We start from the raw sequence: 23,318 nt of genomic DNA on the forward strand, positions 1-23,318 counted from the left end.
AAGCGCTTAGCCTCATGGATGGTTACAAGAATTCTGGGACGCAAACAATATTGCACGCAAGGCAAAAGTTCCTGGTGTTATCCAATTTAGCAGCGTTATGGCCTTATACATTGTGGCAAAATATAGGCAGTTTACTCATTTTCTGTACTGAGAATAAGCCTTCTGCTTTGCTCGCCGGACCGCGGGCACTTAGTAAAGCTTGGGTGAATATTATTAGGCTCAGTGCACAAAGCGCACTTCACTGTTTGAGAACGGCAAGAAGTTTTTCGACTGTTTGGAAGAATAGGAAGATAAGTCTGCAAACCAAGATTAGAATATTAGGAGATATTATGATGAAAGTGGTCAAATATTTCTCTAAAGCATGGGCGCTCCGAAAAGCGGATGAAGATTTGCTGGATATTTTCAGAGAAATTGTCTACGGATTGTTCTGGGTACCTGGCTGACTGACCAAATTTCAAACAGTAGTCTGTTCGAAAAATGTGTCTCAATCCCGCATTCTAGGACTATAATGAGAGAAAGGTTGAGATGGCTAGGGCACGTTCTGTGGATGAAGAATGGCATATTGCCGAAGATTGTTCTTTTCGGCCAACCGTCTAGGAAGAAGAAAGTAGGTCGTCCTTGTCTGGGGTGGGAGGATGCCATAAAGAAAGATTTAAAGGACATGGGAACTTCCTGGGAAGGTGTAAAAAGGGAGACTTTGAATAGATTAGGATAGAGGATGAACATGCATAGCTGCGTTGGCCTCAGGCGGCTTGGTGCTGCGATGAGTTGTTAGTGTAGTAGTAGGAGCTGTCAGACCTTTTTTTTCCACATAATTTACTCATCTATGCCTGCCTGATTTTAAATTATGTTCCACTTTCCTTTCTTTTTTCTTACTTTCGGTGTGACGTAAATTTTATAGTTTCATTTTAACTACCCGACGAGTTATAGTTACATTTCTCTTGATATTGGTTCAATATAAGTCCATCTGATCTTAAAAAATTACTCTACTTAAAATTCCCCTTCTACCTATATAAAGTCCCCTTCCCCCTCTTTGCAAAAACTAGTCTTGTGCTGTCCAGGTAGCGTGAAATGTTGCAGCAACATTTTGTCCGCTTCGCCAACAAAAAGTGTAGCAGGAGCAATACTTTGATCAGAAATCCGAGGAAGGGATTTAATAATATTTTATTAACTTTGCAGCCAGCTTAACCTTAAGTGTATATATGTACTGTGCCCTTAGATGTATGGAAAACAAATAGAAATTTGGACAAATTGGCGCTTGTATCGAAACTTTTGTTTTGATTTTATTTCTTCGATGTCGATTACTTTCCGTACTAATTAAAAAAAAAAACTTCCACAAAATAAAGTTTTTCAAAGAAAAGTAAAGAACACCATTAAATAAAAAAAAAACAGAAATTAAGTCAAATAACCGTATAGGCGCAAAGCTACCAACAATCATCATCAATAAATTAAAATAAAAAAAATAAAAATAAAAAATAAATAAATGAACAGAAATTACAGTAAATGATTGAGTCAAACTCAAGACGAGCAGAAATTAGCATTAGTAGGGTTGACAACCCACATGCCTTCTCGAGACCAGAACATAATCTGCACTGTACTGAAAAAAAAAACGTGGATTGTCAGTTTAATATACATATACTGATATTTATTCATTAAGGTCTTATTGATTTTTATTTATTTAAGTTAACAAGGTTAACATTAACCTTGTTAATGTTTAACATAAACATTAACAAGGTTAACATCTTAACATTTAAGATGTATTTGTTTTCAGTAAAGCGCAAATTTTGTTCTGGTCTGAGAGAAATGTATTCTTACTTATGCTTCCCTCTTAATAGTTGACATAAAACCAAATGTTTTGCGCCTTCAAATGCATCGAAAGCAAATAATAAGTTAACAATATGCCAACTCCTTATCAGAAAGCATAATATTCAACAAAGCTCCAAATGCATAATAGCCAAAAGTTACATACAAATCCCTCTCTTGTCACCAAATTTTTCTCATATGGCCAGCTCATCAAGGATTATTAATCAACGTTGGAAAAAAAAATCTGTATATTTTGATTCAAAAGCAGATCTCCTTGCAACTACACAACTTCCTAATATCATTGCTTACAATAGGCCAGGCCAGGTAATCGTTGCATATATTAAATAATTTTCTATATAAGTCCAATTTCGATTTGCGAATGGTGCCTGCTTGCCTCCGTAAAAACCGTGGAGGTTAGACCCTTACCATTTGCCAGAAATGAGCTGGAATTAGTGAACTAGGAAAATAGAAAAGAAAAAACCTGACAGACCAAAATATTGCTTCTACGACATAGTGAAAGGAATGATGTTTATAGTTTTAAGCCCCCCCCCCCGTTTAGATGTGCGAAAATGTTCTGTGAGAACTAGGCAAGACATGCTTCAGATACCATGAAATATTTTGATTTTCAAAATGCCAAGCATTTGTTGGAAAACCTCCCCTCCCCCTAGAAAAATGAAATGAATAATGTTTATTTTTCTAAGGTTTCCTCAAGTTTTGTGGAATGGCAACGTGTTAAGAACCATGCTAGACATACTTCAGATGTTATCGAAAACTTTGGATTTGGATCCCAACGAAGGGCCTACAAAGATTCAAGTCCCTGGCATGCGGAAATCAATATTATTGCCTGACACATTGGATGGTAGAGAGGTAGAGAGTCTTCGGATACTTTTGACTTGTAAACATTGCTTTTAAGATAGATTAATGAATGAATATTAACCCATGCCCTTAGTTTAGAAAAACGAATCGTCTTTTAAGAACAGAGAACCTTTGAATCGATCGGGACGAAGCAGGAGCGTGTGCTGCTGTGTCGGCATCAGGCGGCTTGGTGCTGCAGTGAGTTGTTAACAGTAGCAGTTTCTGCTATTAAAAAGTTTGACTGATTATTTTTAAATGTATGGTCGTTTCAGGTTTCAACAATGCTACTTATATATTTTTTTGAAAAGTTTTGTTAATGGTTTCAAAAGTTAATTACTATAAATACTCTGAATTTTGTGTCAGTTCATTTTCGTTCCATTTTCTAGATTTTTTGTTTTAATAACCCAAGTTCACTATGGTAAAAGGAACCAGCGATGGTAGTTTAGAAAATTTTTTGTGGATTCTTTTGTTGTATCACGGTCCTGAGGGAACAATTTTTTTTTCACACCTAAGTGTTTAATTTGTGAAAGTTCACGTTATTATCTGGCCTTGATTCAGCTCCAGATTGGTGCTTTTTTCAGGAAAAATGAGCTACGAGCTATTGTTTTTAGATAGATTACTCAGAATGATTTTACCAAACATAACAAGAGGGACTACTTTTTCATAATTCGGCGGTAAAAACGAGTCCAAGCCAGAAATTCCATAATTAAGGAAATATTGCTTCTGGGGAGACAAATAATCCCGCCTCTTTCAAGGCTTATTGGTTCTACTCTGCGAATTTTTAAGCATTAATTCAGTGAAACGAACCAAAGGCTAACAGCTCCATATAATTAATTCTTCTTTTTAAAATTTTAAGCAAGAAAAAAGAATAATATCTTTATAAGTCACAATATTTTTACAAGTTAGTCGCTATGTTTCTCTTTGCGTCTCTGTTATATGAATAATAGTGTACCTGTGTTCCCTATAAGCGGATAAATTTGTTACTGAATGGTAATCCACTGAAAATACTTTTAAATTTAACACCTAGTAAAATTTAACCGTTTCAAGGTTAAAAAAACATCCTTCTTTTTTGAGACGTATCTCTGGATCTTAAAGACAACAAAATAATGGTGGCATATTTCATCAATGATTGGATTCTCAGTTTTTCCGAATATTTTTTAAATATATATGGTTGCGTAAGTATGAATTCAAACAAACAGATTTCATTTTTGCTATCAAATTTGCTATCCTAACTTCGCCGTAGCGTCTACTCTTCGTACGATAAATCATTCAGTAGGCAATACAAACTGTTTGGTTTTTAGTATATAAGTGAGGGGAGCTGGTATGTTTTAAACACAGCGAGATTGACTTTTGAAATGTTTCATTGCCATCTGCCGATAAGATAAGAAAAATTATATCGGGTATCAGGTATTGAATAACATACAAAGTTTTTTTGGTGTAAAAAAATAAACAAAAAATAAAAATATAAAATTAATTTGCTAATAGCTGCTGCGGTAGCTTCGGTTCTGTTAATGAGCATTTTTCTTCTACCTTGTTAAGGATTCTTTTGGTGGGATCATACCTCAATCTACTGCATTATACTTTATTTATCGAACACAAGCTCAAGATGGAGATTAACAATCGTTCTATAGCATGTTCTAAGCAAGCTATAGCTGCTCTCTCTCTCTCTCTCTCTCTCTCTCTCTCTCTCTCTCTCTCTCTCTCTCTCTCTCTCTCTCTCTCTCTCTCTCTCTCTTTCTCTCTCTCTCTTCCTTTCTCTCCTTCTCTGTCATTTTCTGTCTGTTTTTTTCTCTCTCTCTATCTCCCTCTCCCTTCTTTTGCTTATTTTGTCGTTTAGATAGGAAAGCATTGTTTATAGAGTTTTTTCGTTCCTGCAAGCAAAGATAAGTGAAAAACCGTGTTGAATATACTTAAATATCATTTTAGTTAAGACGAAAAAAGATAACATCTGCACTTCACACGGCCAATGAGATTGATCCTATTAGCAATCTCCTGAATAATTTTATAAGCCTCACTGAACATTGATATATTCATTTTTCAAGATTTAACCTGCATCTTCTTTCCTTTCAGAATATTGTTCATGATTACGCCGATCGTATCAAAGGCATTCTGAAGGTAGCCTTAAGATGGGCACCGAACACGACTCGTTCACATCTTCAACAGTATTGGCTCGAGAGTGGCAATTCCACTTCTGTCTATGACCACTGTGGTCTCTCTATTATTATAGAAGCCATCCAAGAATACAAAAACTCCTATGATTCAGCGATTCCTGTGAGTATCTTATGTTCTTAAACAGAGGAGCAGGGAAAGAAAACGAAAAAAAACTTAAAAACTTAAAACGAAAAAAAATTCCCATTGGTATAATAAAATCAAACTAAAATAAAAGTAAAATAATTAGTTGCTCCTGTTAATTTATACAGAGGAAGAAGAATAATTACAAAGTACTTCTATATAGTAGTTTTGTGGCAAGATGACTGGAGAAAATTCGGAAGCCACATAGGGATAACAGTCGCAATAAAAAATATTTTATTTTCTTCTTTGCCCTCTCCCCCCATCAAATAAAAATTGCTTAAAAATATAATATAGTGTATTCCATCATCATTCCATCATTCAATTTTATCGCGCCCTCCTTTCTTAAAATAAAAATTGCAGACACAATATACTTTAATATGCCATTATCATGGGTCAATGATCAATCTTCAATAATTCTTTCTTAGATTTTAGCTGAGATTTCGCGGATGAATCAAATAGGGTTTTATAATTCGACTTATATTTGTTTGAAATCAATGCTGTTTTATAACTAGCTAAAAATCTAGATTTTTCAGACCTAACAAAAAGAACTTGGTATGTTCTAGAAGACCTTAGAGCTTAAAAAGATGGCAGAATCAACCAACATTTGTCATAAAAATAATTACTATGATTTTGTATTTGAAAATGCCATGTCGAAATATTAACTTCTCTTAAATTTTTAAATCTGACAAATTTAAACAAATAAACATCGTATCAGTAAGAAAAGAAAATATCGTTATTAGCTATTATTAAAGTGTAGATAACGTTGCCCATATCTTATTTAGAAGCATCACCACAATTACCAGGTCTTAGAAATGATTGCTAAACCGAATATCAGAACTAGCTAAGCGTTGGCGTTGCCTAACTTTCATTATGAATTAGCCTTAAGTAATTCAGCTGATAATGTGAAAGATAAATTAAAGTATAACACTTAAAATCAAGCAGTTAAAAAATGCGTAAAAGGAGAAGCCGCTCTTTTATTGGCACATATCTGATACATGGCTGCTTATGTAGAATGGAGATAAACCTCTTGGATTTTTTTTAACTGAATCTTGTGCTTCTACTTCTAATGTACAAAGCACATTTGTTATGTTCTATTCGATTTTGTAATTTCATTTGTGGTTCGTAGTTCAGGATGGACAATTTTATGGAAGAAAAAAAAACGCAGCTCGTTTAGCGTGGAACTTTCGCATATTCTGGTAATTGTTTGAGCTCTAGAAGCTTCTGTAAATTATTTGCTTTTGAAAACTATCTTCAAAAAGGATGAAAATAATACAATTGTTTTAAATTTTCATAAAAAAGAATGAAAATATTTGAAAATAAAAATTAGATTGAATGACAATCTACTAAGTGTTTAGTGTTAAAAAATAACTATCTAAATCAATAACTTACAACTCGTTGCTACGAAGCAGTGTTGCCACCCTGGCCTGGAAAAATTCACTAAATCTGAGAGGGAAAATTTACTAAATCGTATCTGTTTGCACGCGCACCTTCAAGTATCGATCTATGCTATAGGATGATAATCAATAGGATTTTCGCATTCTTTTTCCCTTTTCTTCTTTTTTTCTTTTTTCCTTTTTTCTCTGTCTATTTCTATTTTCTTTCATTTTCATGCAAATAAACCTACTGCTGTCCCTTGTCACTCTAATTTTTTATTATTATTATTATTATTATTATTATTATATAATTAAGACTACAGGTATCGCTGCATAGGCTGACAACATCGATTCGTTGGAGTTACGGGGAGCGGAATATTTCTTTTCCTTAAAAACCGTGGAGCTACCTCTGATTGGTTGAGGGTATGCGTGGGCTTGCACAATAGAGAAGCAAACTCCACCATGAAGGGTCTCTTTTTATGACTCCTTCATAAGTCTGTTACTGGACTGTTTTCGTTTGATTAGGATCGGTCACGAAATTCAGAGAAGGAGAAACAACAACCTGCTTCTGATTTTTACCAGTCGATAAACTACTTTCCTGTTTGTTCATAACACTTTTTGCTGATTTGGCTGAGTCGGACAGCAGTTGTCCGTTTGCGCCTGCAAGAAGTGAATTCAAAAGGGCAACAGTTGTCTCACCACTCTTACAGTATTTTGTTGGAAGAAAAGATTCTACCAGAAACGGATAGTATTCTACCGGAAAGATTCTACCGCCTAGTAGGCCTTGTCTGTACTTGACGCCTTTTTGTTGCCATCTCCTTACGGGATGCTGTCCTGGTACTGATGAAGCACTCAAGAACCTTAAATGCATCGATCCTTCTGTTGCTATGTGTAACTCAGTAAATTTCACAGTGATTTACTATCTGAGTAGACTGCAGTTTATTGCTATTGATAGTTTTTGCTGCCTGACAAACAAGAAACTGCCGCCAAGACAAAATTTGTCTCCACTTTGAGATTCTTGACACTAACTGCGGCGGTATGGGCCAAGTCACTACTCCATTTGAAATTTCTCACAGCATCAGCTTCCGTCATTAGCCTGTTCCAAACGTTATCTTCATGATTGACGAAACTGAGAACTGCCGTTATTACTCAGGAGACGAATGGGGAGAAAGCACAGCTGCTAGAAAAATTCGAAAAGATGGCCAAACATCGGTTTCCCCCTGTATTATCTTTCATCAAGCGACGATTTTTCCAGAATCAGGTTCAAAAATGTCATTAAGTCTATTTTCCACAAAGTCAGTCCTATACTCTAATTCTGACCATTGTACATCAAGAATGTCTCTTTTCCCTCTATTTTCCTATCAGCGCTCTCCAACCAATTTGGAAATCGAACAATGAGTGGTACCAGTGTTTTGACTGAACCACTCAAAGTAACGGCAGGATCGATGCACTCGAGGTTCTTGAGTGCTTGTCTTCGCTGTCGAACCTCTTGTTGATCTGCCTGCAGGGTTCTACGCAATATGACCTGCAATTTTTTCGGAATTCTGCAAGCTTCAACAGAAAACGGCTGTAACAAATGACACCCAGTGTTTGGCCTGAGTTTCAATTCGCTCGGAGGAAAAGCTATACTCTGGAGTGTCTGATCCTCCAGAGAGAGTTCAAAACCTCCTCATGTGCAGACCTTTCTATCACACTGGGCTTCATAAAGCATTTGAATAGCGAGGTAAATGTAGTTCTGGTCCTAAGAATACTTTGAACGTGAACTGCTCTGCTCTGAAATTCCAGGTTGAGCTCATGGATCTTCTTCAGCGTGAAAGACAGAAAACAAAGATATGCTTTATAGAAGGGATTGTTCATGAAACGGCAAATCGGCCATGACTTCTCCCAACAAGCCCTATCAGTGTCAGCGTTGTTAGAATGATCACCCTGGATCAGAACTAAGGTACTCCACTGATCTAAAATCCTGTAAACCAGTGCTTTAAGAGACAGCCATCGTGTTACACTGATGTACAGCATCCTGTGTTTGACAATATTTGTAAACTCTTGAAACTGTTTATACTCTTTAACCGGTTTTGGACTAAAACTAATGTAGTTCACATAGGTCTCTAATAAAGTATTCCACGCTTTCATGTTAGAGTTTTGAAGCGTGACAAGAGCACAGAGCCAAGGAGTGACTAGAACAGGCTCAGGTAAACAGGTGAGGCACCTGTTCTTTGTGTATATAATAATTGTTTCTAATAAAAAAAAAATTGGCAACAAGTTAAAAACTTATTATTTATTGTAAATAATTTCTTTTTCTTCTTAAAATTGCATGCCTTGCACGAGCCATATAACAGTAGCATTGGAAACTCGAGGTAGGATTGTCGAACCTTTTAAGTCATTTTTAAGGGTCAAGCACTCCTTGGAGTTATTTATTCCTGGGTGTAATCGCAATCAGCGGGCTCAATATGACTGGAAACTGCTTTCAGATTGCATAAACGATGTGTCATGATGACAGAAGACCTGAAAATAAGCGTGTTTTGTCAATTGGTACCAGGACTATAGGCTATCTTGATTCCCTATGTTTGAACCAATTTTCCATGCACGTCACAGCAACAGGCCTTGTGCATGTTTTACCTCCATTGGGAGGAAACAGTCATTAGAAAAAACAGTTAAAATTTGTCTGGGGGATTCAATAGTTTGTGGTTTCTGTCCACCCGTATGGAAAAACACAAAACACCTCATGGGTCACTTTTTTCTACCTCGTGAGGATTTACCACACCAGTAGGTGCTCTACATCCTTTTTTATTCAGTTTTTCACCACTTTTGAGCAAAAACTAACCATGCACCTTTGTGTTTTAACACATTTGTCATTGTATTAATATCTGCCATTAAAAATAAACTACTGATTGCAGAATTGGTTCCTCAATAAAAACTTAATTTGTTGGTTGTATCCGCAGTTCAGATTTTTAAAGCTTCATGCGCTATACTGATGTTGATGAAGAGGTGGAAGGGACTGAAACTGAAGCCATAGAAGGAAAAAATATTAATTCAGACAGAGAAACATGTTCAATTTCTGTTCAACAGAAAGAAACTTGGCACAAAAATCAATAAGTTTTTTTCTTATTGTTGGCAAATTTACTAAAAAAAAAACTTACTAAATTAAAAAAATATTCAAAAATTTATCAAATTTGACCTCGAATTGCTAAATTTACTAACTTGGGTCTGTTTTTACTAATTTTAGTAAATTTTTTACTAAGTTTAGCAACACAGCTACGAAGTTACCCTTTCTTTTGGTTACAGTACTCAAGTCCCAAATATTTTGGTGGACTGTTCTATTCCTAGCGTCAACACCAAACCCACAACCAGTTAAGACAACAAGTTATGGCTCCTGACTATAAAGTTACCCTTTCTTTTGGTTAAAATACTCTATGTCCAAATACTTTTTCTATTCCTCGCGTCAATACTGAACCCAGTAGAGTTTGAACCCCGACCCTCCTCTGATTTATGAATATTTTAGCAAAAAAAAAAAACGTTTTCAATTGTTTGAATGCACTTAAGTTTCTTTTAATAGTACCCAAATATTTAATCTAAAATGTAGCATATTGGTATTCTTCTTTGAAAGGTTAGATAAAACCTAAATGTATAGAATAGGCTATTTAGAATAGGGATTTTCTTCATCTTCTTCATTTGCAGGTGCCCTCTACTGAGAAACGAAGTTACCGAGTGAAGAATGACGTTTCTCGTTTCTTGGATGGAACAAATCAACGAAGTAGGTTCTCTGGTGAAGTGCATGGCGATGTAAATCGTCAGAAAATTGTGGCTGACTTATTAGTTGCCGTAAAATCCAGAAATGTTGTGGCTATGAAAGAAGCTTATTGGTTGGCTACTGCTTTGGCTATCAAACTGGACAAGATTGATAGACACTTACTAAAGATAATTGGTTCTGTACCAGTTGATTTTTTTGAAGAGGTTCCAATGAAGGTGGCAATTGACTGCTGGAATTGGATTTTGTCAGCCAGACAAGACTTGGAGTTCTTACTACTGGAAGAAATACTTTTGGCTTGGAAGGTGAGGTGAATTGATACCACAATTTAGCTTGTTCTGGAAAATTGGGCAAATAAAGTTCGAATTTGATGCCCAAAGTGTTGAAAAAAAAATCCGCCCAAAATATCTTGCCTGGTTTTCTTGATTCATACTAGTCCGAATTGGCTAATTTTTGTCAGTTTCCTTTAAACTGTGCTATTTTTTTTTTTTCAATTTTCACTCAATTAGGCAATTTATTTACTTAATTAAATATATTTAACTTCTACGAATTCCACTGAACCGAATTGGATCCACACTATCCTATTCAGACGCGCACCCGCGGGAGGGGGGTGTGTGTTGGGCTAAAAGGGCTATAGCCCCCCTCAATATAAAACTACATTCTGTTTCTAAATCTTGTATAATCTGCTTGGTTTTATCATTCATTCCTTATTCCTTACTCAAAACTGGCATTCGAAGAGCTAAAATAAACTTAAAGTAATGCCTTGAAATACCGTTTTTTCTAAGAAATTTTTTACGTTTTTCATAGGTTGCCACAGGGACCCCTGGTCAGCTCCTTACCCCCCGTAATTATTTTTTGAGTGCACCACTGATCTTATTTGGTAGATACCAGCCTTACCTGGCAATACTGTGTTGGCATATTATCATGACTGGGAAGGCTCAATGTCTATGAAAATATGCCTTGAAAATAAGGATCCATCTCCCAAAACTACAAGAAACTTGTTCAAAGCTACAATTTGAATCATAAAGAATGAAATGATGATAAAGATCCTCCAGAGCAATTGCTGGTGCATAAGGCATCGAATCGGCATTATAGTTGGTGTTTCTTTTATTAAAGAGATAGGTATCAGCTTGTCACACAACCTTATGGCAGCTGGAATTGAACCCCAGACTCCATGGTGTCAAGCAGAGTATCAATCAACTGTATTACCACGGGGTAATTTGAATAATAAAGACTGATTATTTGTCCATGCAAATTTTTTTTAACTCACTTGTTCCTCAAAATTTGTGCATAGCTTCTAAGATTACGCACCTGATCTTTCTCTGGCCGAGTTGAGTAACCTGCATCTTGCGTTGTCATTAGCTTTATGTACAGTATCTATTCATTCGATGACAAATGTGTGTTTGTTAACATAAAAAGAGGCATCAATTCCTATATGTTCCAGGGGATTGCTCAAGGAAAGAGGGGTCTCCTCTCTCCCCGATGGTGTCTCACTAACGTCGATCCTTAGGTACCCACTACTCTTAGATTCTGGACTATAAAGCATTAAAAACTGGATAGCGGCTGTGTTAATGCAGGGGAACAGGCTAGAATTATGATTTTCACAAGCAAACCAATAAAAATCTGACATTAAATTCAGACGACTTTACGATCTTATAATTGACTTTGGGATGAGAGATATGCTATAGAATCTCAGCTACAGGTTTACCCTGGGGTAAATGAGAACCCTCGCCGTTACTGCTTGGAACTGTCTTTCGTGGTTTTAGAATAAATGAAAATTGCAATCGGAAAAAATGAAATTTTCATTTTCCTAGGGATCTGAGGCAGTGGGATGCTACATGTCCCTGCAAAAAGACCTATCAACTGAAACCTCGATATGACGTCATATGTGCCATCAGCGATAGTGGAGCTTTATCCTTGTATTTTCTGGTGAACCTAAAGTTTAGTTTCCTTAGTCTCTGCATTGTGAAAAGATGAGATTTTTTTACTGCTCCTACTACTACTAACAACTCACTACAGCATCGAGCCTCTTGAGGCCAACCCAGCTAATCCTAGTGCCCAATGAAATTCCATAAATTAAACAGCGCACCCATGTGTAAAATGTTGAAGAACAATAGATTCTCTTAAGAAAAAATTAAAGGTTTGGCTTTTGTAACTTTATATTTTTGTTTTTTGGGTTTCAGGATATCAACAATGATTAGTTTCCCGTTTTATTACAAATGTAACTATCAACTTCCACTTTTCTAGCGTAATGCTTCTGGCAATTTGTCATTTTCCGCTCTACCTCCTAGCAATTAGATTGTACAAGGCTTGGTAAATTATAATCGTGATTTGAACAAAATTCGAGCTCTGATTTTTTAACCAGGTCAAAAACAAAAAACAAGAAGAAAGCTGTCAACTGTGAAAAATGTTTCTAGAAATAAGCAATCTTAGAAACTTCTAGTGGACGACAAATTTTCAGGTATTTTCACTAAATTAGATTTAAAAAAAAACAAGTTGTTTCAACTGAAAGGGAGGAGTAACATTAAAACTTACACGAACATAAATCACTTCACATATGAGGGGGTTTGCCCCCTCATCAATACCCCACTCTTTACGCTAACGTTTTTCTTAAGTACTTTCAAAAGAGCTCTTTATTCTAATTAAACGACCTTTGTGATTCAGAGTTCATTCTTAAAGAATTGGAAACAAATCTTAACTTTAGCTTTCAGTTGAAAAACTTTTTTCATTTAATTTCTACTCGTTTTTTAATTAATGCTGGGAAATTTGGCGCCCCCTTCATGGAAAATTCCCTTCCCCCATGAATAATTCTTCCATGGAAAGATTCCTCCAATGTAACCCCCTCTCCTCGTCTCCCCTCTATCAGAAAAAATCCCCCCTGAAAATGTCTGTATACTTCCCAATAACAAATGCTATATGTAAACAACGGGCAAAATTCATAACTTGTAACCCAATTCCCGGGGACTGTAGGGGATTAAGTCATCCTCAAAGACATAGTTATTAGATTTTTCGACTATGCTGAACAAAATGGCCATCTCAAAATGTTGGACGGGTGACTTTGGGAAGAATTGAGTGTGGGAGAGGGACTAATTGCCTTCCAATTTTTGATCACTTGAAAAGGACACTAGAACTGTTCCTTTCCGTTTGAGTGAGCCCGCTTGCGATATTCTAGGACCCCTGAGTCGATATGATTACCCGTGAAAAAAAACACGCATCCGTAATCTTTCTTCTGGCAAAAAATAGAAGATTCCATATTTTTGCAGATAGGAGCTTGAAACCTATACAGTATGGTCCTCTGATTGGTGAATTTTATGTTGTGATTTTCATTAAGATTCTCTGACTTTTAGGGTTGTTTACCCTTTTTTTCGAAGATATGGCAAATTTTCTTAGACTCTTAACTTTTTATTTGTAATACTAAATTTAATGAAACTTGTATATTCGAAATCAGCAAAAAAATCCGATTCTTTTGGTGTATCTATTTGTATTTCGATTACTATTGAACCAGTTCGCTCCATACTTACAGTTCGTTACCACGAATTGTTTGATACAGGCAAAAAGAAAATAAAAGTAAAAATGGGCCTTAGTTATGATTTGGCCCAGGTTACGTCGCAGCCTCCTACGCGTAAAGGAATAGTTGCAGCTTTATTAATAGTCGTTGGAAACATAGAAATATAGTACCATATGAGAAACTATCATTCTGTCGAAATCACTTTATTTATTTTCCTTATAAGCTGCTTCCTCAACTTTCGATTCAATGAGACTCAACCCAGTTACCAAAAAACTGACTTTTGGTTTATAATTCTTGATGTATTTGAAGATTAAATCCTTCTTTATGACCTCCTTCCAATCTATTCAGGGGCGAAGTTCTTTTCATTTTGACCCCAGATGAATGGCCAAAAAGCATAATATGTCATCTAAAACGTGGCCTAGCCAGCTTAAGTTTTCTTTCATTATATTCTGAGAAAGTAGCTCTAGAAAGAGCATTATAGCCCTTTCATATAAAACACGAGGTTAGAAAGTAGCCCTAGAAATTTCTTTCATATAAAACACGAGGTATTAATTTTTACTTTTTGCAGGCAACTGTTGAACGGAAGATGGGTCTCTTTTCCCTCGATGTACCTGAAGATAGTCCATTAGCTGCAGATGAAGACAGTATCCTCGAGCCAAAACCGCCTAATGTTGCTGCTCATGATCTTTGGATCCGTTTCTTTCTTGAAAGAATAGAAGTGGCAAAATACTCAAGTCAAGATCATATTGAACTCTTCGCCATGATGCTGCATGGCTGCTTACCGCTTGATATTGGTGAAAGACGGAATCATATAAGCAGGCATCCTGCTGCTTGTGGAGTTCGGTTTAGGTAAGTTAGGTAGCCTGGCTGTTTAAAACCAATATACATTAAGGTCAAGTTCTGATAGAAAGTGGAAAATTATGTCCAGCATGACGAACCGAGTGGCGTCATTATATGTTATCTAAATGGTATATTGTATTGAAAACGAAATTCTCGAAAATGTTCATCTAGAATTTATTTGAAAAGAAGTGAAATCTTTTGAATTCCTGTTCAAAAAAGAATACCAAGCTAGTGAACTAATTCACGTTTTTTATCAACAATAAATGCACAACAACAAATAACATGAAAATAAATAATTTATCTTCCAGTGGGCTCCATGGCCCGAAAAGGAAAACAAATAAGAAATAAATCAAATATTAAAAAAGAGAACTAGCAACCGAATGCTCTCATTTATGAAAATAAATCAGGGATGTGAACACTACTGCATTCTGCGGGGGGTACCGGGTTTGAGCCTTCCCCTCCTGGAAATTGTTTTGCGAGTCATAAAAAAGTAACAACAATGCATATGAACAAATTTGAAGTGCGTTCCATAAAGTTCTTTTTTTGTAAACAACCCCCCCCCCTCTCCTTCTCCTCGAAGAAAATTCTGAATGCGCTCTTGGATGTCAGACTCCATAGTTCTTATCCAGAAGAAATGTGGACCCAACTGAAGATATATGCCCAAATGAAGGCGTGTTTTTTTAATTGGAGGACACGAAACCCCTGCTACGGAAGTGTTGAATTTCGCTTTGTTTTGCATGTAGGAGATGGTCAGAAAAGTATATGAAACCTGAAAGAGCGGAGATAAAATGGATTCATTAGTTATTAATTTTACCATCATATATTTTTTTAATTATAGTTGAATTTTAATCATGATGTTGATATGACGATGGATGTATGAATACGTGGATAGATACATTTATTCAGGAGTAAAAACTACAATGACAAATTTTTTACGTGGCTAAATAGCCTAGGACAAAAAAAATCTACTTTTTAAAAACGTGGATAAATGTAATTTATATATATATATAGTTTATAGTACCTGAAGGGGAAAATACACGCAACAAAACACGATTTATTCCTGAAATTGCAATTACATTGTCTTTAACGCGGCTGAGATTACAGGTTAACAACGTTACCGAGGTGACAGTATAATTTTTTTTTTTTTTTTTTTTTTTTTTTTTTTTTTTTTTTTTTTTTTTTTTTTTTTTTTTTTTTTTTTTTTTTTTTTTGTCGAAGTTTATTAAATTTAACAGGACTCTTTCCTATAAAAGTCAGTTACAATAGGTAGGTAAAGACAGTACAAAATGAGAAAATGTAGGAGAGGGAATAAAAAAGGAGATGGATCTTAAAAAAAAAACAGAAAACAGAAAAATGCGTTGCAGAAAAGTGCACAAATAATAATAATAGAATTTTTAATTAAAAGACCTTAGGATTATAAAAAAAATACAAACCTTTAAAGAAAAAACTTGAATGGAAGACGCCCTTTCATCAGTAACAGTGAAAAAAAAACTACTGAATATTGAAATTGGATTGAAGTGAAATTGTTTAGCTGTTGACGGTAACAATATTGCACAATAGAATTTGTAGTAACATAAATATTCCAAAATAATCTGTCGTTGCCTGACCCAATGGGGTGAGCACCTGTTAAGAGACACGAACGTATGGTGACACAGAGGCTCCTGGCCATTCTTCTTATTTGGATAAGATAGGAAACAATATTCGTATTTTGGATTGTGTAGAATTAGTAGCAGTAGTAATAACATCAAATATGTCGATTGAACTTTTAATTATTAAAAAAACTAATTAATCAATAAACTATAACTCATTGTAATTTGTTACTAATTAAATACTTACTTCCTTAGACTTCGGTCTTCCGTGCCTACTGCCGCCCATAAGGTAGCAACAGCACATATCCATTATGAGCGCTGTTGGCCATAGATCCTCTTCGGGGATCTTTGGTCTTGATCAAAATATTTTTGTCCAACTGGTTTACTAACATTCACAAGAGAGTATATATTTTTTATCTTATGACCGGAGGATTAAGTTGAAACTTTCAAGATTTTTTTCCCATTTTAGGGGAGGGCGCATAATTCTGTGTTTAGGAGAACCGGGCAAAATATTTTTTTTCTCCAGTCCACTCAGAAGTGTATACAATACGATTTATTTTTAACGCTTGTCTTGTCCGGCAATCTTTTTGGCAAGCTAATAAAATATTAAACTTTCAGATTGCTACACTGTGGACTTAGTTTGCTGCAGATGGACGATCTCCTCCCAAAATCAGTAAATAAAAATGTTCTTCGTGAAAGGATTTATCAAACCTGTTTGGACTATTTCGCTGGCCCAGTGAAATGCCCCACGCAAAAGGAGCAGAAACTTTTAGAAGATACAATTTCACTTCTGAAATTCTGGCAAGCTATGCACTCAGACAAAAAACATGTCAAAGCTAGCGTTGCTGGTGGTGAGTTCATTAGTAATACCGGACAATTAATTTTTTTTTAGCCGTTGCTATATATCTGAAGGTGAAAGCAGCAAAAATTTCACTAGGGGGAGGGGACTTCAGTTCTGAAACTCTGACGAGCCATGCTTTCAAACATGGAACATGTCAAAGCTAGTACTGGAGAGGTAACTATTAGCGAAATAGTATATTTTTTCGTTTAGTTCATTACAGCTCTGTCTTTAGTGCGGTCAGAATTTAAGGGGATATGGGATGGAGTTTCTGGAACAGCATTTCGAGACCCCAAGTGTCCATTCAATGATTTCAATGAATATGATGCTAAGTTTCTTAGACCTATATTCTAGTATCATCTATGCTTTACAAGTGTCTCTTTGTTTATTCGATAGTCATTCCTAAATGGGGGGATCAATTAGGCTGCCAGGGGCGAATAAGTTTTTTGGAGGTTTAGGGAGAAGGGGGCCTCAGATATGTTTTTACAATTATTGATGCTATATATGGTCGGGTACTTGATATCATTGTCTGTGACTAGCGCAAGTTTGTTTTATACACGAGAAGGCCAAGAGGGGCTATTTTTGTTGAAGGGGGGGGGGTAACTTCTGAGCTTTCTTGTACTTGAACCATAATTTAATATCTATTTGCATAATTTGATTTTGTATTTGTTTGCATGATTACAACTTCTTTATTAATGATTTACAGTACAGTGGCTGAAATCGATTCTGCAATCCAGTGTTGTTTTCTCGTAATTTGATTTTAATCTTCAATTTCTGCAAGACACAATTCATAGTTTTGTGACATTAGTAGAATTCATGAGTCTAGTTATTTCTTGTAATAGAGTTAAAAGAGCCGATATTTCTATGTATTTGAGTGATATTCATGAAGAGTTTCGTCTTTTTGCAGTCACCATGATCTTGCACATTTAAACCTAGCCCAAAGTTTAGGTTGCTTGCATCGGATAAAATTGTTTTCTTTTCCAGTCCTTATAATGCACTATTACTCATTAATAGAATCATATCTCAGATGTCGTCCTATCATTCATTATTTTAAACCTCTAGATATTCTTAATTTGTTCAAATTTCAATATATATTTAAAAAAAGTAGGATAAATTTGGAAATCAATTTTTAACTAAACAATTCGCCATGTAAAATTTTGCAGTTTTGGCATTATGGGGTGCAAAATTTTTATGGCACTTGGTATTAACCAAGTGACATATAGCGATCGCAAATTCTGTCGGTCCCGGTTTTGCTACTTTAGGCACTTCCAGGTAAGCTAGGACGATGAAATTTGGCAGGCGTATCAGGGACCGGACCAGATTAAATTAGAAATAGTCGTTTTTCCGATTTGACCATCTGGGGGGAGTGGGGGGCCCGTTAATTCGGAAAAATAGAAAAAATGAAATATTTTTAACTTATGAACGGTTGATCAGATCTCATTGAAATTTGATTTTTGGAAAAATATCGTGTCTCAGAGCTGTTATTTTAGATCCCAACCGGATCAGGTGACATTGGGGAGGGGAGTTGGGAAGAGGAAACCTAAAATCTTGGAAAACACTTAGAGTGGAGGGATCGGGATGAAACTTGGTGGTAAAAATGAGCTCTAGTCCTAGATACATGATTGAAATAACTGAGACGGATCCGCTCTCTTTGGGGTAGTTGGGGGGGGGGGGGGGTTAATTCTGAAAAATTATAAAAAATGAGGTATTTTTAACTGACGAACGGGTGATCGGATCTCAATGAAATTTGATATTTAGAAGGATGTCGTGTCTCAGAGCTCTTATTTTAAATCCCGAACAGATCTGGTGACATCGAGGGGGGAGGGGAGGGGGAAACCTAAAACTTGGAAAACACTTAGATTGGAGGGATCGGGATGAAACTTGGTGGGAAAAATAAGCACAAGTCCTAGATACATGATTGACATAACCGGAAGGGATCCGTTCTCTTTGGGGTAGTTGGGGGGGGGATTAATAGAAAAAATGAGGTATTTTTAACTTACGAATGGGTGATCGGATCTCAATGAAATTTGATATTTAGAAGGAAATCGTGTCTCATAGCTCTTATTTTAAATCTTGACCAGATCTGGTGACATTGGGGGGGGGGGCGTTGGGAGGGGGAAACCTAAAACTTGGAAAACACTTAGAGTGGAGGGATCGGGATAAAACTTGGTGGGAAAAACAAGCACAAGTCTTTGATACATGATTGACATAACCAGAACGGATCCGATCTCTTTGGGGTAGTTGGGGGGGGGGGTTGATTCTGAGAAACTAGAAAAAATGAGTTATTTTTAAATTACGAACGGTGGTTGGATCACAATGAAATTTGATATTTAGAAGGATATCATGTCTCAGAGCTCTTATTTTAAATCCCGAACAGATTTGGTGACATAAGGAGTTGGGAGGGGGAAACCTAAAACTGGGAAAACACTTAGAGTGGAGGGATCGGGATGAAACTTGGTGGGAAAAATAAGCAGAAGTCCTAGATACATGATTGACATAACTGGAACGGATCCGCTCTCTTTGGGTTAGTTGGGGGAGGGGGGGGGGTTGATTCTGAAAAATTAGAAAAAATGAGGTTTTTTATCTTACGAACGGGTGATTGGATCTCAATGAAATTTGATATTTAGAAGGATATCGTGTCTCGAAGCTCTTATTTTAAGTCCCGACCGGATCTGGTAACTTTGGGGGGAGTTTGGGGTGGAGGGACCTAAAATCATGGAAAACGTTTAGATTGGAGGGATCGGGATGAAACTTAGTGGGAAAAATAAGCAGAAGTCTTAGATATGTGATTTACATAATTGTAAAGGATCTGCTCTATTGAGGGGGGGAGTTAATTCTGAAAAATTAGAAAAAATGACGTATTTTTAACTTACGAAGGAGTGATCGGATCTTCATGAAACTTATATTTAGAAGGACCTCGTGACTCAGATCTCTTATTTTAAATCTCAACTGGATCCAGCGTAATTGGGGGGGGGCAGTTGAGGGGAACTGGAAATCTTAGAAAACACTTAAAGCGGTGAGATAAGGATGAAACTGGATGGAAAGAATAAAAACCTGTCTAAGACACGTGACTGACATAATCGGACCGGATCTGCTCTCTTTGGTGGAGTTGGGGGGGGGGTTAATTTTGAAAATTGAGGTATTTGTAACTTACGAAAGGGGGACCAGATCTTAATGAATTAATTTGATATTTAGATAGTTCTTGCACTTTAAAGCTCTAATTTTAAATTCCGACCAGATCCTGTGACATTGGGGGGAGTTGGAGGGGAAACCGGAATTCTTGGAAAACGTGAAAAATGGGGTATTTTTATTTTACGAATTGGTGATCGGATCTTAATGAAATTCATGTCTCAGAGTTCTTATTTCAAATTCTGACCAGATCTTTTGACATTTGGGGGAGTTGGAGGGGGAAATCTTGGAAAACACTTGGAGTGGAGGAATCGGGATGACGCTTGGTGGATAGAATAAGCAAATGTCCTTGATACGTGATTAACGGATCCATACTAGATTCGCTCTCTTTAGGGGAGTTGGGGGGGAGGGGTTCAGTGATTTGGCGAGTTTGGTGCTTCTGGACGTGCTAGGACGATGAAAATTGGTAGGCTTGTCAGGGAGCTGCACAAATTGACTTGATAAAGTCTTTTTCCCAGATTCGACCATCTGGGGGGCTAAAGGGAGAGGAAAAATTAGAAAAAATTAGGTATTTATAACATACGAGTGGGTGATCGGATCTTAATGAATTTTGATATTTAGAAGGACATCGTGACTCAGAGCTCTTTTTTTTAATCCTGACCGGCATTAAGCCTCTTATTATCCTTTTAATTCAATCTATTGTTTCATAAAAAGTTGCTAGAGCTCATACCATATGATCTCTTGGCTCTTAGCTCTTCTTGTCTCGTCACAAGTGCCATATGAGCTCTTAGCTCTTGTTAAAAAGAAACACGTGTAAATTTATCAAAAAATAAGCTAAAAATTTATGGAAACAAAGAGCTGAAAAGGGTATAACTTTATTTTGAAGGTCTAGTTGTCTTTGGGATCAACAAATTGTTAATGGTTAAATTTTTATGGACAAAAAGGGGTTTTCAAATTTAATTGATTAATGTTGCTTAATTATTTTCACAATTCAACGAAACAACACTAACAAAAATGTGGTATTGCCCTAAAAACTTCATAATTTTGAATAACGCAAAAGAAAATTCTTAGGAAATTTGGGTGTGTTTTTAGGTTTTAGCTATGTTGAAGGCTTTTTTTTTTTTTTTTTTTTTTTTTTAGTTGGTTTTGAATAAAGCTAAGATGGTTTTATTTGATGGCAAAAACTGTTTCATTTTGAAAATCTCAGAGAATTATAGGTATGTTTTCAGGATTTCTAGGTTTAGCAATGTTTTTAGTTTTTAGTTATTCTGTTAGACAATTTTTTTAGGTTTTAGTTGGCTTTTAGATATGAATAAACCTAAGGTGGGTCCAGGGGAGCAAAAATTGTTCAATTTTTAAAAAATCTTAGGGAATTATAGCTATGTCTATAGTTTTTTTTTAGGTTTTTGTTATGTTTTTAGGGTTATTTTTTTATCTCTTTAGTTGATTAGATGATTAGATTGATTAGGTTGATTAGATTGATTGGTTTAGTTGATTTAGTTGACTAGGCTTCAGTTATGTTCTTAGGTTATTTTCTTGGGTTTGTAGTTATCAATAACCTAAGATGGGTCCAGATGGCAAAAACTGTTTTATCTTGAAAAATCCAACGGAATTTTAGCTATGTTTTAAGGTGTTTTAGGTTTTATTTGTGTTTTTAGGCTATTTTTTACGTTTTTAGTTGGTTTTTGGGTATGAATAAACCTAAATGAGTTCAAGGGGCAAAAATTGTTTTATTTTGATCTAGTTTGTGCTTTGGGGATTTTCAGATGTCGCTTTAGTATTATGATATTCAGTCTCCAACGAATTATGGATTGTAATATTCTTGTCGTCCATTTTTGCTCAGTTAATTTTAGGGTTGTTTAAGAACAATTATACTCCCTTCAGTGAACTGTGGTAGCACAAGATTTTCATTGAAATTTCAAATCCATTGCACAACAGACAAACGTGAATTAAAGAATGAATTTAAAAACTCAATCTTGACCGATTTTCAAAAAGAAAAGATATAAAAGGGGATCGGCTTACCAGTAGGAAACTGGAGAATAAGAGCAATCAAACGAATATATCACCTGTATTGAAACGAGGCTTCCTCGCCGTTAATATAGAGATAGTATTTAAACCAAAAAAAAAAATAAAAAGGAAAAAATGCTAAAATTAAAAAGGAAATATAAAGAAAAATTCAAACCAAAATGTATATTGACTTCTCCTTGTAGAACCCACGACTTGGTTTTACAGTCATTTTTGACAAATTCTCGAATTTTGTTAGCGAAATACAGTTTCTGTATTAAGGAATAAGGTTGACTGATTTGGTTGCCGTTCTAAGCCCAAAGAGTGTATTTGAATAAGTCATAACTTGGTAATTGTTTAGGTAGCCCTAGTTCAAAAGCTGCAAAAAAAAACAGTTTATAATTCAGAAGTGGTACAAAATGCCTTCATTTTTTTTAATTAACAACTATTTTATTGGCATTAAGGTCTCAAAGTTTAACTATGAAAAAAAAACTGATTTCAAAAATCAATGGGGCCTTGAATTTAAAAGACTTTAGAAACTATACAATAATTGAATGTAAGGAGAGTGAATATTAGAGATGAATTTCTTTCTCTTTCACAGAGGAAGTTTATTGGCTGTATAGCAATCGCATGTATTATAAAGAAGGTAAATCATCCAAAATTTATGTCACGGCAAAAGTAATCTACTTGTGACAGTGCTATATCTCCTCATGGCAAGGAAAAGACCCATAAGCATACAACAAACGTAGGAGAAGTAAAAATTGTGTCCCAAAATACGGTCAATGAATCTCTAAAACTGTAAACATGTCTGTGAAGTGGGCATAATTTTGGTGAAGTAGGCTCAGAACAACAAAAAAAGGTATATAATACAGATGACCAGCAGAGCAGTTTTCTGGCAACGATAAAGTTGATGCTTCTTCTCGCCTGTCTTCAGTTTCTTAAAAAAATAATTTCACATAAATAGTGCTTGTTAAAAGCAAGATGTTTCAGAACATTTCGATCTTTACAAGAGAAATTCAACAGAATTAAATATAACTTATGAAATGATTATAATAATGAAAGTAATAATAAATTTTGTTGTGATTAATAGTCAGTTTTAAACCTATGATTATAAGGTAAATTTCTTTTAATAAAAATGAATCGATAGTTTGAAGAAAATGATTACTCAGTGACCAGTACAACGGTGTCTTCAAACATCGATTACTATCATTATGAATAGCTTCAAAGCGCGACTAATACTTGATACGCTTTTTAACATTTCTTATCATCTGTATTGTATCTTTTGTATGTGGGTAAGGCAACACCACAAAGCCGGGGAAATACACACACTAATCAATTGCAT

At 35.6% G+C, this 23,318-nt stretch overlaps 1 protein-coding gene across 1 annotated transcript in view; it reads left to right on the forward strand.

The window, feature by feature from the left end:
• LOC136025731 (phosphatidylinositol 4-kinase alpha-like) overlaps nucleotides 1-23,318 on the forward strand; it is a 68,637-nt gene that overhangs the window by 22,263 nt on the left and 23,056 nt on the right. Inside the window, exons 5-9 of the mRNA XM_065701717.1 lie at nucleotides 2,505-2,670; nucleotides 4,729-4,929; nucleotides 9,999-10,373; nucleotides 14,145-14,425; nucleotides 16,624-16,856. Of these exons, the coding sequence (XP_065557789.1) occupies nucleotides 2,505-2,670; nucleotides 4,729-4,929; nucleotides 9,999-10,373; nucleotides 14,145-14,425; nucleotides 16,624-16,856 (1,256 nt within the window). The remainder of the gene's footprint in view (nucleotides 1-2,504; nucleotides 2,671-4,728; nucleotides 4,930-9,998; nucleotides 10,374-14,144; nucleotides 14,426-16,623; nucleotides 16,857-23,318) is intronic.

Source organism: Artemia franciscana, chromosome 4, assembly GCF_032884065.1.
Source record: "Artemia franciscana chromosome 4, ASM3288406v1, whole genome shotgun sequence".
In the NCBI taxonomy this organism is placed as follows: domain Eukaryota; kingdom Metazoa; phylum Arthropoda; class Branchiopoda; order Anostraca; family Artemiidae; genus Artemia; species Artemia franciscana.